The sequence below is a fragment of the Oryx dammah genome, unplaced genomic scaffold, assembly GCF_014754425.2.
Source record: "Oryx dammah isolate SB20612 unplaced genomic scaffold, SCBI_Odam_1.1 HiC_scaffold_6, whole genome shotgun sequence".
Lineage (NCBI taxonomy): Eukaryota > Metazoa > Chordata > Mammalia > Artiodactyla > Bovidae > Oryx > Oryx dammah.
In genome coordinates, this window is record NW_024070190.1 from 30292767 (window position 1) to 30311793 (window position 19027).

The window sequence follows — 19027 nt, forward strand, 5'->3', positions numbered from 1 at the left end:
TTATTCTAAGGCAGTCTGTGAGAGAGTTTCTGTGTGCTCTCTAGCTTCATACAAGTGATTTTAATATTTAGGAGAAAATGATAGAAATGCAGATTTCAAGCAGGGGCTTTTATTTGATGTCTGCGAAAAGAAATTGATCCCCAAGTACAACTGAGATTGCCTCACATAGCATATTCAGCTTTGAGAACTTTTATTCATATTTCACAACTGAATTGATGTTTTAATGAATAAAAATAATTTTATTCATCATTCCTATCTGTTTTAGGGTTTTAGCTAAAAGGATTTCACAAAAAAAGACTTAAGAAAAAATTCATGGTACTTTCCTGGTGGGCAGTTGGTTGAGATTCTGTGCTTTCACTGTGCAGGAGGCACAGGTTTGAGCCCTGGTTGGGGAACTAAGACCTGCATGCCTCATGGTGTGGCCAAAATTAAAAAAAAAAAAAGATTTTGTCTTAAATTTAGGTGTATGATCTCTTCTGTTATCTTTTTACCCAGTTCTTGTCTTTTCATCTCTTTTTCTTTAAAAAAACAGAGCAGAAAGATATATGTTGAATTACGGACATGAAGTATAATTGGTCTTGCTTTTCTGGTTGTTCTGGTTCAGATTGGGCCCAAGTGGAAGGATGTGGTGACCAAATGCATCAAGGGGCATTATCAGCCTTTGCTGCTGCTCTATGCGGATCCCCAGGGTACCCCCGTGTCCACCCAGGACCTGCCCCCCCAAGTGGAGTTCCAGTCGTACAGCAGAACATGCTACGATAGTGAAGATTCAGGTGAGCAGCCCAGCTCTTTACTTTCTTCCCTCCCTCTGGCCATGCGATGACTAGATAGTAGAGTCTCATAGCCATGAGCCTGGCACTTGGCTGAGCTTGGAGAAAGGTGAAGCAGATTTGCCAGCTTGCGCTGAAGCCCAAGTTGCTCCAGGCTTAGTTTCCTTCACTGTTGTCTGAAGGTGTTGCCTTGATCACCTGGCCCCGATTCAGAAGTCAGAAGGAAGTTATGTTCATTTAGACTGAGATATTAAGTTTATGAGGAAACCTCATTATTTAACCATCTCATATTCCTAAGGTGACTGATTCTTACTAAGGATTTAACAGTGACGTGAATTGTTAGGACCAAGAAAATGATACGAGTTACTACAAAGCTAGTCACTTTGGGATGAGAGATTTTTGTTTTAAAATGCCAGGTGCAGAAGCAATATTCCTTAGCTGTTCACTTCTAATTCAATTATTTGGAACTTAAATCGTGTTTTCCTGTGGAAACGATTTCAGCTTTATGGCTAAGATCTCAGGCTGTTCCTCAGAAATTCATCCTATAATAGAAATACAACCCTAATGGTTTTGGCTTGATTCCTAAAATGAGGAAAAAGTCATGTTCTTTTTCCTCTTTTGGATCTAGGGCTGGATGGCCCTGAGTATAATTTTGAAAGAGAAGAGACTCGTCTCTGGACTCTTTTCCTCTTTCTTTGTGCCTCCCTCCCACTTGGTGTGCTCACTCCGCCCTTGCGCCCCACCCAGACCTGCTCTGCCGCTTCTCCCTTCAGTCAAACACCCGTTCACACTGTCGTGCTTATCTCAGCCAGGTGTGCAGAGGAAAGCAGTCCAAATGAACTAATTCATACCAGAGTATAAATCACTGCCCCAAATGTCTCATGCATATTAAACATGCTTATAATTTATAATATCAACTAAATTTTTACAAATGACTGCTCTGACAGTATAGGAGAAAAATTATGGGATAGGGAAACAACTTGTTATGTGTGCCAGGTCAGCCTGGGACTTGCCATCTAACTAGATTTTACTTTCCACAGCTTTTTCCTTTCTTCTTACTTTTCCCTCCTTAGGCTTTCTAAAAGCCCCACAGTTTTTCACAGTGGCAGGCAAATTGAGGGCTTCAGCAAGGTAGGGGCAGGAGTGGGAGGCATTATTTATATGTGTGTGTGTTATCTGAGGTTGGGTGTCAGAAAGAACGGCTCTGGTATATCCTTCTTATCCAACTGTTTAGGAAGTTCCTACCTCATGGACCTTTGTTGCCATCCAACTCTTTGCCCCTCTCTCTCACTGTCCTCTCTCTGCTCACCTTTGCCTGTCTCCTCCTTCCCTCAGGGAGGGAGCCCTCCATCTCAAGTGACACTCGAACAGATTCCTCAACGGAGAGCTATCCCTACAAACACTTCCACCATGAATCTGTGGTCAGTCACTTCTCTTCTGATTCTCAGGGGACAGTCATCTATAATGTGGAGACTGATTCCACGTCTCAGAGCAGTCGGGACACAGGTAGGGACTTAACACAGTCAACCCTGCCTGCCTTACTCTGTTCTACATAGAGGGTCTCCCAAGAAAAAGGAAATGGGGCGAGTCAGAAATGTTTCTCATGCAAAGAGGGCAATGCAGAGAACTTGGGTAATTGACTGGGATGAAAGGAAGCAATGCCAATTCTGAATGAACAATGGTGTTCCACTGGACATGTGCCTGTCAACAGCAGCTTCTCAGTAAGGACCATTGTAATGAGATTATTTATGTGATTATAATGTGATTGTTCATCCTGAAGTCTTTTTCTAAGGACTTTTCTCCTGCTGTGCTCTTGATCCCTCATTCTCATAGTGTCCCATTAACCCTTGTGATCCTGTACCTCATCACATTCTCATCCCAAAGGGATTTGCGAGAAGGGATGTATTTATGGATGGGGAACCTGCTCATCACCTTGCTAGGCTTCCTGAAGGACAGAGAACCAAAAAGAGGAAAAGCTAGCCTGTTTGTTATTGTGAATTCCATGCAGAGAACGTTCTTGAATTGTTCTGTTAATCTATAGAAGATTGTGCCTGTGTCAGTAGAAGAAATCATTACAGGATATAAAAGGAAGAACAGTGAGTGACTGCTGAGATGAAAAGCTCATCATTGGAAGCATAGAACAGTTCCCATACTCTTAGAGACTTGGGAGTTAGTGCTCTCATGGCTTCAGATTGGTGGTTTACATCCTGTGCATACCCTTAAAATAAAAGAGAGACTCTCAAACATATTCAAAAGTATACAGAATAGTATGCAACTCCTTCATGTCCCTGTCACCTAGTTTCAATAATTATAACTCTTTGTCAGTCTAGTTTTATCTGTACCTCTGCCCACTTCCCCTACTCGTGGATTATTTTGAAGCAAATGCCAGACATTATATCCCCTTTTCCATAAGTATTTTAGTATGTATCAAATAATCATTTTTTAACATACCATTAACTTCTTAAAACCACTAAATAACCAGTGAGTGTTCAAATATCCTATTGTCTATAAATTTCATATTTGTAGTAGTTTTTTTTTCTGACTCAGAATCCAAATGAGTCACATTGTAATGGGTTGATAAATCTTGCATATCTTTTAATCTGCAGGTTTCTCCTCTATTTCTTCCTTTCTATTTATTATTGTAGAACTAGATAGTTTGTGCTATAGTTTCTCCTCATTCTAAATTTTGCTGATTGTGTCTATATGGTAAACTTTAGCATATTTCTTTGTCCTCTGTATTGTTTATAAATTGGTAGTTGGATATAGTGTTTTGGTCAGATTCATGTTGGATTTCTTTTGATGACTGTTGTATGAATGACTGTGGCAAAGTGTGCTTTTTGTTAGATGATATTTCTGAAACGGAACCAGGGAAAAGCCAAGTCACAGGAGAAATGAGGAGAGTCAGGTTTATTTTAAGGGTTTGTGAATGGCTGGGGGTGGGGAAGCGTGCACATTGGTTTAACATTTGTGGATTTAGTTGTTCCAGTTGATTTCCTCCCTTCTTAAATCTTTCTTATCAGCCCAGAGATTGCAAATTATTAGATAAAAGCAATAAAAGATTGTGTTGGTAAGTGATTGTAAATATGTAGCCATATCATTACATCTTACACCTGAATATGTATAAAGATTTTCATAACTAACATATGAAAGCAAATTTCTGCTAGCTCTCGGACATTTTGAGAACCCTAGGGGGTTTCCTCTTAAGTCTACATTCCAGTTTATTTCAGTTGCTTAATTCACCTTTGGCTTCCAGCAGCTTAGACCTTTAGAATCTGACTGTGGGCAGATCATACATATGTACATACAGTATGTACATTTACATACTGTGGTCATGAAATGTGGCAAGTTACATAAAAGAGCCCAGATCTCCCGGGTTTCCCAGAGATTAGTATTGAGGAACTACGAAATGTAATCTCTGGGTGAAGTCAAATTTGGTAAGACTTGGGTTATGGCTGGGAATGATTTGAATTATTCAAAGTTCAAATGTCCTTTGGGATGATTCACACTTAACGCATGTTTAGAATTGGGTCTTAAAGCCATATACAGTCAGAGCTTTCATGGGCAAAGGCTAGGGCCCCTGGGATAATATCAGATGTAACAAAAATTAGCCTCCACTTAATTTGTGTTGTTAAATAAATAGAAGAAAAACTCTGTCTTCATTTGATGAGAATGAAAATATATTGATACATGACATTCTTATATAATCTTTAAAACTTTTGCTTTTTAAAAACTACCAAGTGATGTATCCTTCTGGGTCACCGGGAAGGATTATGAGGGAGATTGAGACTGGTCATTGCTCAGGAGACCCTGTAAATTTGGAAATTCCTGATAAATACTTGAGCTTTTCTGCCTTTGTCTACTGAGAGATTCCTGCTGCACTGAAATCAGATACATAGTTTTGGGCTCTACAGCTTCTGATCCCCTAAGTTTGGCGACGCTGCCATGAATCCCAAAGGGAGAGTAGGTTCTCAAATGGATGGAGGTCAGTCTCAGATACCAACTTACCCTCATTTCCTTGTTTTCTTCAGGACACCTGACTGACAGTGAATGTAATCAGAAACTCCCATCCAAGAAAGGGTCATTGATAGAGCGCAAGAGGAGCTCTGGCCGGGTCAGGAGGAAAGGCGATGAGCCTCAGGCCTCAGGGTACCACAGTGAAGGCAAGCTCCCCTGCAGAGCTTCTCTTTCTTTACGCTGCCTTGCTTTTGTCACACTTCAGCCTGTGGCTTCTCTCTGCTCAAAGGCCTTTCTTTTTTGACTCTGGGGTCTGGGTATCCATGATGGCTTTAAACATTTACAGTTGTTTCATTCTTTGTGTTTTTAGGAGAAACACTGAAAGAGAAGCAGGCTCCTAGGAATGCCTCCAAATCGTCCAGCAGCACCAACAGGCTAAGGGATTTTAAAGAGACAGTCAGCAATATGATTCATAGCAGACCATCCCTGGCTTCTCAGACCACCCTAGGACCTCCTTGTGTAGGGAAGGGAGGAGAACAGACCGACAAAAAACCTCCTCGGAGCCTGCCTTTACACTCTCGTGACTGGGAAGTAGAGAGTACCAGCAGCGAGTCAAAATCCAGTTCTTCTAGCAAATACCGTCCAACATGGAGACCCAAACGGGAGTCTCTGAATATTGATAGTATCTTTAGTAAGGACAAAAGGAAGCACAGTGGCTATACCCAGCTTAGCCCCTTTTCTGAAGATTCAGGTGAGAAGATGATTAGGGAAGAATTGAGCTTTTGCATAAAGTTGATTTATATATATATATAAAGCCTGGGGTTTCTGGTAGACTTGGCAAGGTACATTTTTACCTTGAAGGGTAAGAATTTTACCCTCCTGAGTGGCCTGTTGTGGATATGAGCTCAATGGGTGAGTCAGTAGAGGGAGGGGTTAGTTCTGTCTTGTTTTGAGGCAGATGCTAAATCTGCCTCTTTCCACACTTGTCCTTTGATCGGTATAGCAAAAGAATTTACACCGGATGAGTCAAGCAAGCCTCCTGCCTATGACGTTAAAACTGGTGGACCAAGCCCCCAGTACAAGATCTGGGGCCCAGTGCGGCCAGGCTGTCACTTTTTAGAGCAACACCCTCGCCTCCTCCAGCGGATGGAATCTGGCTATGAGAGCAGTGAGAGGAACAGCAGCAGCAGCCCCGTCAGCCTGGACGCGACCCTGCCTGAGAGCTCAAGTGTCTGCAGGTATTGTCCGGCCTTTGAATAGCTGTATTGTTCCTCACAGAAGTGTGAGCCACCGAGAGGCTTCTTAACTCACTCAAGTTGAAGAGATGCACTGTCTTTCCCCCTTGTGGGCAAGCAAACGTGCTCTATCGATTTCTGTGGCAACAGCACCCTCTGCTGGGGGAAGAAGCAAAGGCATTTGAGAAAGGGGAGACAACTTTTTTAAAGTGTTACATATAAAATAACTGGCAAACTTTTAATGAAAGAATGAGTTAGTGAATTGAAACTTGTATACGATCAGAGCGAAAATCCATCATCATACTTTCCACTGCTCTTCCCTGACCTCAGACCCTGTTCAGTTTAACACATGCAAAGATGCCTTAAAAGTGTAGGAAAGAGGAAGGCAGTCTATATGAGGACATTTGTTTATTAATTCATTAAAGAAGTTTTCTGCCAGACACACACAAAACGTGAATGAGGTGTGATAAGATGGGGGAACGAATGGGTGTTTTGATATTCAGAAATAGTTTGGCAGATATTTTAATGTTAGTTTGCTGCTTTGGGTTTTTGTTGTTGCTTTTGGAGGGAATTTGGTCCTGTGCATGTTGCTATTTACCAGCATTCTGATGCTTTCCCTCACCTCTGATTTCTGTTCTGAAGGGATCCAAGTGCTAAGAGGTCAGCAGGGTTGGCCCCTTCCTGGCGTCACATCCCTAAGTCTCAGAGTAGCAGCATCCTGGAGGCAGACTCCGCCGTGTCCAGGAGTGGCTGGATAAAGAACCAGCCCCTTTCAGGTAAGTGGAGGGACGCTGGATTTGGAGAGCTGGATTTCACTGCCAGTTCTGTCTGGGAAACAGCCTAACCTGAGCACATTTGAAATGAGAGGGCAGTTGCACTTCATTCCACCAGAACGTGAATGTGAAGGCGTTTGATCTGCTCTCTCTCCAGGTTTATCTTTTTCATTGTCGTTCTATCACAGCTCTCCTGCTTGCTCTTTTCCTTTTGGTGGAAGCAAGAAGGAACAGAAATATGGTGAACGGTGTCAGGAGCACCTGCTTTTCCTCAGAAGAATAAGTCCTGGGGCTTTCCTCGGTGTAGAGGCATCCTCTTGGGAATGGACTTTTTACTGTTTATTTCTCTGAATTGAGATAACAAGGGGGACATGTAGACTATAGACAAAATTGGGAAATGAGCAGGTCAGAGCTACCCTTAGCCCTGCCTCTCTATCCTGCCTAGTATCCCTGCTTGGTTTCTCCTTCTTGAACGTGCCTGTGTCCCTCCTTCTCCAAAGAAGCTCTAAAGGAATGATCTGACTCTTTCACACTAGATGTATGTGACTGGAAATGCGTGAAAATGTGCTTTCTTTAAGAGAAGCTAGTATTTTCACAAGTCAAAGCTTAAAGATAAAGGAATATTGGAATTTTAGGCATCATACACCAAGCATAGCAATTTGAGGTAGTCATAGATTTTATATCCTATTTACATTCTTCTCACAACACACATATATACTTAGAGTGCATATTCAAATAAGCAAAATGAATAGATCCTTACTTAGAGCAGAAAATTGAGGTAATAACTATATAGTCTCCCCAAAATGGAGACTTTCTGTGATTTTTGAGGGAAGATAATATGTATTCAGTATTGTTTAGTCAGCTGAGGATTTCTGGGATCTGCTTGTCTAACTTAGAAATCAACCTTCTCTGAAAGGTGTGTTTCATCATCCCCCTCTTTTTCTGGTATGTTAGATGAATTGGGAGTCGCATGTGTGGGCAGAAGTTTAATTATGATCTGATTTAATGAGCATCTGAATATAGATTTGTGGCCAGCTCACTAGGGAAATGAGGACAGAATACTGCACGGCAAACTATAGAGATGAGCCCAGGAACTTTACTGGTTTGACAGCCAGTTCTCTTAATGACCACGGAAAGTTCCTAGAGGTGGCTGGAAGCGTGATATGCAGCAGAAATGAAAAGGTCTGAAGTCTTTCAGGTATGAGTGAGGGGCATAGACTGCTAACATCTGGCAAAGCAGAACAATGCATGTAGGGGCAGATAATCTCTGAAATTCTGGGCTAGAGTAGGTTACAGTTAGAAACTCATGGAAGAAATTTATTCTTCCCAATGAAATTTTAGGTTTAGTTTATTTCCCACATTTTGTCTCATATTGACTAACATGGCTTTGAGATACCCGTGCTCTTACTTTAGCCTGATCTCCCTTCTCTTTTCTTTAACAGCCAATAGCTTTTCAGTACACTGAAGACTGACTCTCATGACTTCACTGATAGCCCTAATTCTAGACTAGCTGTATAGAATTCACCAACTGGATTCCTCAACTTGTAAAAGATATTTGGCAAGGAGTTAGAATAAATTCCTTATATACTATACTATACTATACTATACTGCCATCCTCCTTGTATAGTAAACTCTATTTTTTTTTAATCTGGTGACTGATCACCCTTTTAAAAAATTGCAGAGGTTAACACAAGTCCAACAGTTTGGTAACTTGCGCTGTGCCTCTTCAATTTGAAGGAACTAGTGTTACCATTTGGAGAAGGCGATGGCACCCCACTCCAGTACTCTTGCCTGGAAAATCCCATGGATGGGGGAGCCTAGTGGGCTGCAGTCCATGGGGTCGCGAAGAGTCTGACACGACTGAGCGACTTCCCTTTCACTTTTCACTTTTATGCATTGGAGAAGGAAATGGCAACCCACTCCAGTGTTCTTGCCTGGAGAATCCCAGGGACGGGGGAGCCTGGTGGGCTGCCGTCTATGGGGTTGCACAGAGTCAGACTCAACTGAAGTGACTTAGCAGCAGCAGCAGCAGTGTTACTATTATGGTATATATCTTTCTACATCTCTTTCTATGCTTTGTATTCTGTGTGCAAGTATAATGATAAGTTTATTGTAGTTGTTGTTTAGTTGCTAAGTTGTGTCCAACTCTTTTGCAACCCCATGGACTGTAGCCCACTAGGCTCCTCTGGCCATGGAATTTCCCAGGCAAGAATACTGCAGTGGATTGCCATTTCCTTCTCCAGGGGATCTTTTTGACCCAGGGATCGAACTCAGGTCTCCTGCATTGGCAGGTGGCTTCTTTACCACTGACCCACCTGGGAACCCCTAAGTAAACTTATTACTACCATTTAAAAATCAATAAAAGGAAGTTATACTATAGATATTATTATATCACTTGGCTTTTCACTTAATATATCATGGATAGCCTTTTAGATCTATTTGATTCCATCTATGAACACTGATAAAATTAAGGTTTACTACTATAGATATTTTACAAACTCATTTGGAAGGAGGTGGAAATTAAGGGAGAGAAATTGACTTGCTTGAAACTTCCTGGTGAGTCAGTGGTAGTAGAGAATGCTCCTTAATAGTTAAAAGCTTGGATTATGAATTTAACCTATTTGACTTTAATTCAGCTTTACCATTTGCCATCTTTGTTATTTTGGGGAAGCTATTTATTGTCTTCGTGACTCAGTTTCTTCATTCTTAAAATGTGGGCAATAATAGTCTCTATCTCACATATTGTTGTGAGAATTACATGAAATAATACAGGTAAAAGTGCTTGCAACTATGCCTGTCACATAGTAAATACTCAACAAATGTTAGTTGCTATGTTGTTATTTTTGTTATAAAGTGCTCAATAAATATAACTCATTATTATTCATGGCCCAGGCCTCAACCTGAATCTGATACGGAAAACACTATCCAAATTTGCATTCCAAACTGAAGCCAAGAGTTCCAAAGAAAAAGCAGTGTGGTGACCAGGAATATAGCAGGTGCTTAGTCTTGGTTATGGGAAAGTGGCGATTTCTCTTCTCCCTTGCTTGTATTCCAGGTGGGGAGATATCTTCCAAAACTGAACTGGATGAATTGCAGGAAGAAGTGGCCAGAAGGGCACAGGAACAGGAACTTCGAAGGAAACGAGAGAAGGAATTAGAGGCAGCCAAAGGGTTTAACCCTCATCCCAGCCGCTTCATGGACTTGGATGAACTGCAGAATCAGGGTAATTGTTGTGAGCATTAGGTTGTGGGCGATGGGGACAGAGAGAGGGGGAAGGAAAAAGGTATTTGAGCTCATAAATTCTGTCGTTTCTTTAGCAGAGTTATATTTTATCTTAATTTAGCCATTTCAGTGAGAACTAAAGTAGGAGGTAACAAGCCTGTTGGATAGAGACAGGCACTGATTTGGGGCCTGTTAAAAGCTTGTAGATTAGAGATAGTACATTGTTCATGAAAAGTATTTCTGATGAGCAGCTATAGAAGGTGTAAATTAAACTACTCACAGTTCAGAAACAGCAGAAAAAGGCAATGAATGAACCACACTGACTGTGAGGGGAATTCTTCTTCAGCAGGAAAATGCCCTTGAGATTTCCTACCTGGAGCTTCAGGGAAGTGGATCTACCAAGGAGGTTCTAAGAACAAGAGGCTGACTGCCTTTTCATCCTCTGATGGTTCATTTTCCAATCTCACACAGTTTTCCTGGCCTTTATTTCAGCTGCTCTGGCTGCCCCAAATTAGTTACTGTTTTTTTCTTCGATTGCTTTAAGATATCATTTTACACCAGGAGAGACTAGCCTTCAAAATAAGAGTTTAAAAAGGCCGAGGTATCTATTTTAAATAGGCCCTGAAACCTATATCTCTGCTTGTCTATGAAATAAATTTATTGTTCAGAACCTCCAGCCAGATACAGCAGATTGTGCTAAAGCAGTGTAAAGAACAGAAGCCTGGGCTGTTTTGGGTGGCTGCTTTCTCTTGCCCACTTCTTTCTTCTTATCAACACTCAAAGAAACTTCCTGGGCTTTTTGAGGGGCCCCTTTTCTCCTCTACTGTCTTTTGATTCAAGGCAATTGTTGCTTTATACTTCCCAGAATATTGTATTTGTCTCCAAATTAGCTTACCTTTCCTAATTACTTAGATATCCCTATACTTAGATAGCTTTTTCTGAATTTTTTTCCTTAAGCTATACCACATTGGCGTCTCAGGTTAATGTTGCTTCTGAAAGAGGGGTCTTGTCATCTTCCTCCCTTACTTTTCTCCCCGCTCTGTCAGTTGGTTAGTGCATCAGAACTGAGAGTGGGTCCCTCTGGTTGTATTTCACTGTCAGTGCTCCAGATGTTTTGGTTTAGCACCTCCTGGAAGAGCAAGGAATGGAGTGCTAAGAATTCTGGAGGATAAGAATTAAAATTTAGTACAGTGATTGGCCAGCTGTAGTTTTCCTATGTCTCTGTAGAGAACATTTTTTAATAGCTGTAGCCACCACCTCTGATTATAAAGGTTGCATAGATTCAGTTGATTTCGGATATAATGAGAAAATTTCAGGCCTGTGTACCCCCTACCCCAGGGACCATAACTCTGCCTGGAGTAGAACCCAAATGCTACTTTCACTGTCTTTCCAATTATTCTCCAAAAGTTATTAGTGAATTGGGGAGTGAATGTTAGGGGTATGGAAGAGCTTTTCTTACCATGTCCAGCTGGAGGTTAATGGAGGATGGGGATATTATGGGGGAAATAATATATTTTTTTTCTTGTGAGCTTGTGAAGCTCACCATTAAGTCCAATCACAGATGAAGTTGCATTAGAGCTTACTCCTGATTTACGGTTATAAGTGAGTAAAAGGCAGTGGGATACATAAACTTGAGAATTCTTTGACAGAAGTTACACTTAGAGTAGTTTGTCACTTTTTATCTGGCACTGTTCTTCGACTTCTGTACCTGCTTTGGCACATACTCACTTTTGGGGAGAAGGCAGCGTTTCATGGTCACTGTGTGGGAAGGTGACTCTTTTATGGTAGGTTTGGTGAGCAAGGGCAGGAAAGAAGTAAATACTTAGCTGTGCTGATGGAAGATATGTGTGTGCAAACCAAGAACAAAGATGGTCCTCCTGACTTGGTAGATATATTGAAGCTTGGAACCGTAGAACCTGTGCCCAAGAGGAGCACTGATTTTCCAGGTGCAGCTGGTAGGGAGAGGACTACGAATTAGGACAGGAAAGAAGGGTTACACACGGCTATCCACAGAGTCATGAAGCCACTTTTGCCTTAAACAGCAGTGGAGGTCTCGGTGGAGATCTGGGGTTCTGGACACACATTGCCAAGATGTATCTTGCTACGATCCTGTGGGGAAGCAGGTCATTTCCAGGCAGAAGAACTCACCCTTCTGGTATAGACAGTACTTTGTTCTTTCTCGAGGGCCGTCGTAAGAGGTCTTGGAGTTGAAATACGTGGTGGGCAATGACATTCCCGTCTTTCACGGCTTTGGTAAGGTCTCAGCTAAGGCAAAGAAAAGTGGATGTCCTACATGTTTCAGAGAATTCTTACTAGTAATGGTCAGCTGGAGTAGAGGTGGACCAGAGGCTCAGCAGTGAGGATTTACGTGCACCGAAGGGAAACAATGGTACATAGGAAAAGTTGGAACAGGTTGTTATAAAAATGAAAAGTGCTGGCCCTTTCAGGGAGGAGTGACGGCTTTGAGAGGTCCCTGCAAGAGGCAGACTCAGTGTTTGAAGAGTCGCTGCGTCTGGAGCAGAAGGGAGACTGTGCTGCCGCTTTGGCTCTCTGTAACGAAGCTGTCTGTAAGTAACTCTAACCGCTATGGCTATGGCACCTTTGACTAACTTCATGATAGTTATTCGTGCAGATAGGATAAAAAGAGCTTTTAGGTTTCATTACTCTCACTCCCCCAAACTGAGGCCCTTTAGCTATCTTTTCCTTTCAGATTCCTAAATGTGCTAGGCACTGTCACTGTGGCCTGTGGATATTTACTGGAAAAATCTCAGCAGGAGTCTACAAATGAACTATCCAGCCATACCTATCTTATAATCCCCAAATAAAGTTAGGTCTCAGAGGCAAGGTTAGTCTGCTCTTGTGCTAGTTACTGACTAGTGCAGTGGAGCTTAGGGCAGGAAGAAATGAATAAATTGGCTGTGACTTCCTAGGCCAGTGACTTCTTAACTGCATATTTGATTCTTTACGTTTCTTCCCTGCCTTCCTGGTATGCTGCACCATAGGGTTACAGCAAGGGACTAAGAATTTGTATCTGGTTCTCAAATATGACCCACAAGAAGCTGTGTTCTATAAAGACAGACGCAGGTTTGGATCTTAGTTCTGCTCTTGGCTGTCGGGAAGGGGGAGTTGGGAGCAGAGAATGGAGACCAGAATTGGACAGGTTAGTTGCAAAGGACAATGAGAGTGGTAACATCTGAGATGGAAGCACCAATTTATCTTCTTGACTCATTTTAGTTTAGCTTTTTGTTTGTTTGATTTTTAAATTTGAATGAACCTGTTCAGCCTCCATGGCTCCCATGAATGTTCCTGGCTGCCAGAGGCAGCTCTGTGCCCTGGGCACCATATGCATGCTCCATGCCTTGTAGTTCTGCTGCCTATTTTCAGTTTTACTGCATAACTTTGCTCATTTTTGGTTGAATTTTATTTTTTATTTTTGTTTGTATTTTTGTGTTCTTGTTTCTGCTATATTTTCTTTTGCATTTTAGCTAAACTAAGACTTGCCCTGCATGGTGCCAGCTCTAGCACGCACAGCAGAGCCCTAGTCGATAAGAAGTTGCAAATCAGTATTCGAAAAGCACGGAGCCTGCAGGATCGCATGCAGCAGCAGCAATCATCTCAGCCGCCGTCGCAGCCCTCAACCTGCCTCCCCTCACAGGGAGGAGCCCTCCCTCAGCCAACAAGGTAGTGCCTGGGAACCACTGTAGTTTATGGACGCCAGGGGAGGAAGTGACCATGGGTGCTCCATAGCCAGCTCTCATTGTCTTGGCGACTCCAGGGAGAGAGAAGAGTGCTCTGAAAAGATTTCTTCTCTCAGGTCAGATATACAAAGAAAAGCTCATCCCACTGCTGGTCCTTGTCTTAACAGTTCCTAGAAAGATACAGAAAGTATAGCATCATAAATAGACTACTTGTCCATATTTCCTGTGGGTGAGTTTGTCTCTGGACTTGTATAATAACATGATTATTAAGTTGTTACATATTACGATCTTAGACATAGCAATCTGAGTTACATTTCACTTTGCAGTAGAAACCATGTGATTTATTTGCGGATTTCAGTGTCTCGTGTCCCTTAAGGAAGCAGAGAAAGCAGTCCTCCTTGCTCTGACTGAACGATTGAGAGGAGACAGAAAGATTCTCTTTGTTTTACTTCCCTACGGTCAGGAATAGGAAAAAAGTCCCCATGGCCATTAGTATAGTTCCCACATTGTAGCCCTTGAAACTGGCTGTTACTTAGGATAGATAGAATTAAGTAAGAATTAATGTTGGCTGTTAATAAGCCTGAGTAGTTTTTAGAATATAAATGTTATAAAGGAAGCTAACATTTTTTGAATATTTGCCCAGGCAGTAAGCTAAATACTTCCCTGTTTTATTTTACCTATCTCACAATAACCTTAGGAGACAGGAATTACTATTTAGCAATGGTTTATAAATAAGGAAACTCAGGCTCAGAGAGGATTAACTAAGTATGATACCCAGGATTACTCAGCTAGTAAGTGGTAGAAGCATGGAATTTCAAATCCAGGTCTTTTGGACTCCATTAGGTTTCCCTTATAAGTAATACATTCTTCACAGTGTCATAAGGGTAATAGAGTTACTATATCCACAAAAGTTCAATAGTATATTATCATTGAAATTTAATGCTTCTAGCTAGGATCTTCCCATTTTCTTCTTTTCTCCTATTGTTTACTCCACTAGTTGAATGCTGATTTGAGAATCTGATCAGAGATATATTTGAATGTAAGCAATTGAGGGAGCTAAACTCTTTTCAGAAATCTTAAGGCCACTTGATATATGTGAGTAATTAAGGTTATATCTAAGTGCTTCTAATGAGATTTTCAGATCAGAAATATAAAACAATTAGTAAGAAACCAATTAAATGCATTTAATCCCTACTCCCACTCCCAGATCTCAAGAGAGTCACCATTTATTACTTTGGGGAAGCATCTCTGTGAATAAACAATCAAATCCAGATTATAAGAATACACTTGAAATGGTTGATCTTTCTGTTAATGCCAGAAGCTCAAGTCATCCTGTACTCTGTAAATATGGCCTTTTGGTTCTTTTGGCTGGTCTGCCTCTCAGGAACCTAGGTATGAGTGATCTCTAGGCTCTGCTTACCTTCTCTTGTCATCTGTATGTGGGACTAGAAATTTTTGTTTTTGAATTTTTAAGTAGAGGATGATTGGAATGGGACTTTACAGGTAATGAAGAATATTGGCAAGAGCTTTGCTTACTATTACTGTGTACAACTTTGATGAGGATATTTAATAAAGAGAACTGATATTACCCATTACTTGGGTATGAGCTGACCACATGTCTTCTCTTGTGAACCTCCAATCTGTTGACTCTACTTATGCTTGTCTTTCTATTTCTTTTTACCATTCCCTCTGTGAAAAGCTAGAAATGGGAACCAGATGAACAGTTCTTTTTGTAAGTAATCTTGTCAAATTAAGACAGCTTATGACTGGCTCTCTTTATTTATTTCAGTGAACAGCCTATCCCGCTCCAAGTATTGTTAAGCCAGGAGGCCCAACTGGAACCCTACATGAATACGGAGTTTGGGGCCAGTACTTTCATTTACTCACCTGCTTCCTGCCATGAGCCACACTCGCCATTATTCCCAGAGTCATCCGCCCTGTCTGCTCCACAGCACAATTCCCCCAGTGGGTCTGCCTCGAACCTTCTTACTTCTGTTGAGGTGGACAGTATTGACCCCTCTGTGTTCCACAGGCAGGGCTTACCTAAAACACCAGGGAGAACTGAGAAGAATTCTCATCATGGTTGGGAATCAGAGGATGAGCTGCAAAGCTGCAGGGGTGACAATAGCAGCGGGACCAGGTTCCCCCAACAAGAAGGAAGAGACACCGATCCAGAACAGCTATTCCAAGAACAGAGGGATCCTGCTGACTCGTCCCAGGTGATGCCTTGGCCACAGCCAATTGGAGTAATAGCCACCTCTGAGAGAGGAGATGCACATAGTCTAGGCTGTGGTCCTCCAAATTCAGCAGCTCAGCCTAGCCTTTCTCTGTACAGGGCCTGCCACCCCGTAAAACCTGCTCCTTCCTCATCTGTGCTTCACTCTTCTAATACTGTACAGAAAACTAACCAATGCCTCCAAACCCCAAACCTCAAAACTCCATTGACTTCAAATATGGACCGAGGCAGCGAGGAGCCCTCTATGCCAGAGTTTCCTACCACCAAGGGGCTTGTCCGCTCTTTGGCAGAGCAGTTCCAGAGGATGCATGGAGCCTCCACCAGGGATGGAACAGGTGCCCAGGATAGAAGTTTGCCAAATAGTCTAAGGAAGGACTCTCCACCTTCCGACTCTAAGCCTCCTTTCCCACAGGGTCAAGGGAAAGGCCACTGGTCTTGGGCAAAACAACAACCCTCTTTGGATGGTAGGAACAAACTGCCTTCCTGGGAAGAGCCTGCTAATCATCGTTCTCTTGCCATGAACTCTGGGCCGCCTAATGGTGAAGCCTCTAGGGGAGGACAGCCCAGATTGGTAGAGTCAGGTATTTACCACGGGAAACCGTCTCAAGTGAGAGATGCTGGGCCTAAGGAGCTGGGCAGCAGTGTCGACTCGGGGACTTCCTTGCCTTTGGATTCTTGGGTGAATGTCACAAGGCTCTGTGATTCTCAGCTTACACATGGGGTCCCTGGGCCAGGAATGAAGTCCTCCCCTCATGATTCCCATACCTGTGTAACCTATCCAGAAAGAAAGCACATCATTTTGCATCCACATTGGAACCAGGACACAGAGCAGGAGACCTCAGAATTGGAGTCTCTCTACCAAGCCAGTCTTCAGGTTTCTCAATCTGGCTGTTCTGGATGTGGGCAGCAGGAAGTAGCCTGGAACCCGCTGAGCCAAACAGGTAAGAATGCAACCAGGGGCAGGAGGTGTGGGGGACACAGAAAAGCTGAAGGCAGGAGGATAAGATCAGAAGAGGGGATGGTGTTCTATCTAAATAATATCCTCAGCTTAGGTGGCAGCAGGAGAATTTCTGACTTTATTTATAACGACTTCATGATAAGAGCTAGACATTTTCCTGGCTAGAGTAGAGAATGAGGGCAGAATCATCACTCACAGGCTAGTTCCCTCCTTCTAAAGAAAGAGACCAATGACTATATGCACAGGGCTGCTGCAGTATATATACTAAGGAGTGGTTCTTAGGCCTTTGAGAGTGATTCAGCATGAGACAGGGGAGGCTGAGTGGGTAAGTCATCCTTCTATGGCTTAGGAACTGAACTGATCCCAAGAGCCAGCTTCCAGATCCAGCTTGCAACAAGGATGTACACACTGAGCCAGGTCCCCAATGTAGCATTTCCAGATTGCACTGAACCAGCTATATCAAGACCTTTTCTCATCCATTCTGGAACTACCAGGTTTAGACAAGGAGGTATGCTTGTAGGGTACCTGTTTACTGACTCTGTGAGATTATATTGTGTGAAGAGTGAAGTCTAATGTTAAATGCAAAGTATACACATAGTTCTATAAACTGAAGACATAAAGGATATTTTTAATTTAGGATTGATGTACTTAAGAATCCAAAGCCTGAACTGTCATCCTGTCTCCATCATTAACTATCAGTATAAATTTGGATAAATCATTTAATATATAAGATTTTACCTATAAGAAAATTGGTTCAGTGATTTTCTTTTAAAGATACTTTGCAACTCTTTAAGTGATGCATATGATTCTGTGAAATTGACTCAGAGAAATGTATCTTCAGTTCAGGTGGTATAGCTTCTTTGCATGCTGCCAACCAACATTGAATTACAGCTAAACAAGTGTTTATTCAGAATCTTCTGTTTCCAGTAGTGTCAGAGTGGGGATCATCACATAAATATAAGATTTGATATTAAGATATGTTTTTTTAGGATCTTCACTCTAGACTTTGCAATAACATTTTTAGGATCCTTAGATACGTAGGACAAAGCAGTATGGGAAGATTCTAAAGAAGAAGGAAAAGGAGGAGTTTGCCTCAGTTAGATCCTGTCTAATGTAACAGAGAAAGAATATACAAATGTGAAGTGTTTTAAGAATAAGAAGCACATATGAAAAATACAATGTGACTAAAACTGAACTAAGCAATTGAATGTCAAACATTATAGTACAAACAAAACAAAAAGTCCACATGTTACCCCAAACACTGGGCTTCCCAGGTAGCACTAGTAGTAAAGAACCCTCCTGCCAAGGCAAGAGATGTAAGAGACATGGGTTCAATCCCTGGATCAGGAAGATCCCCTGGAGGGAAGGCATGGCAACTCACTCCAGTATACTTGCCTGGAGAATCTCATGAACATAGGAGCCCGGCGGGCTCCAGTCTGCAGAGTTGCAAAGACTTGAACACACTGAAGCAACTTAGCATGCACCCCATATAGTAACAATTTTTTTTTTTTACTATAGATACTTTTGAAAATATATAAAGTATATATATAAATATATAAAGTATATTTTTAAAAGTATCTATAGTAAAAAATAAATTGTTGCTATTTGGGGTGCATGCTAAGTCGCTTCAGTGTGTCCAACTCTTTGCAACTCTACAGCTGGATCATGGAAAAAGCAAGAGTTCCAGAAAAACATCTATTTCTGCTTTATTGACTATGCCACAGCCTTTGACTGTGTGGATCACAATAAACTATGGAAAATTTTGAAAGAGATGGGAATACCAGACCACCTGACCTGCTTCTTGAGAAACCTATATGCAGGTCAGGAAGCAACAGTTAGAACCGGACATGGAACAACAGACTGGTTCCAAATAGGAAAAGGAGTACGTCAAGGCTGTCTGTTGTCACCCTGCTTATTTAACTTATATGCAGAGTACATCATGAGAAGCGCTGGGCTGGAAGCAGCACAAGCTGGAATCAAGATTGCCGGGAGAAATATCAGTAACCTCAGATATGCAGATAACACCACCCTTTTGGCAGAAAGTGAAGAGGAATTAAAAAGCCTCTTGATGAAAGTGAAAGAGGAGAGTGAAAAAGTTGGCTTAAAGCACAACATTCAGAAAACGAAGATCATGGCATCTGGTCCCATCACTTCATGGCAAATAGATGGGGAAACAATGGA

The 19027-nt window shown here is 42.0% G+C and overlaps 1 protein-coding gene across 18 annotated transcripts in view; it reads left to right on the forward strand.

Moving 5' to 3' along the window:
• Positions 1-19027, forward strand: part of USP54 (ubiquitin specific peptidase 54) — a 127799-nt gene that overhangs the window by 91881 nt on the left and 16891 nt on the right. For 10 of the 18 annotated variants that reach the window (XM_040242380.1, XM_040242396.1, XM_040242379.1 and 7 more), the window contains 10 exons: positions 605-773; positions 2106-2276; positions 4799-4930; positions 5095-5475; positions 5728-5962; positions 6602-6735; positions 9788-9955; positions 12402-12521; positions 13440-13635; positions 15442-16829. In XM_040242380.1, the coding sequence (XP_040098314.1) occupies positions 605-773; positions 2106-2276; positions 4799-4930; positions 5095-5475; positions 5728-5962; positions 6602-6735; positions 9788-9955; positions 12402-12521; positions 13440-13635; positions 15442-16829 (3094 nt within the window). Of the gene's footprint in view, positions 1-604; positions 774-2105; positions 2277-4798; positions 4931-5094; positions 5476-5727; positions 5963-6601; positions 6736-9787; positions 9956-12401; positions 12522-13439; positions 13636-15441; positions 16830-19027 lie in introns of those variants that run through there. The other 8 variants (XM_040242390.1, XM_040242389.1, XM_040242393.1 and 5 more) reach the window with 5 other exon arrangements.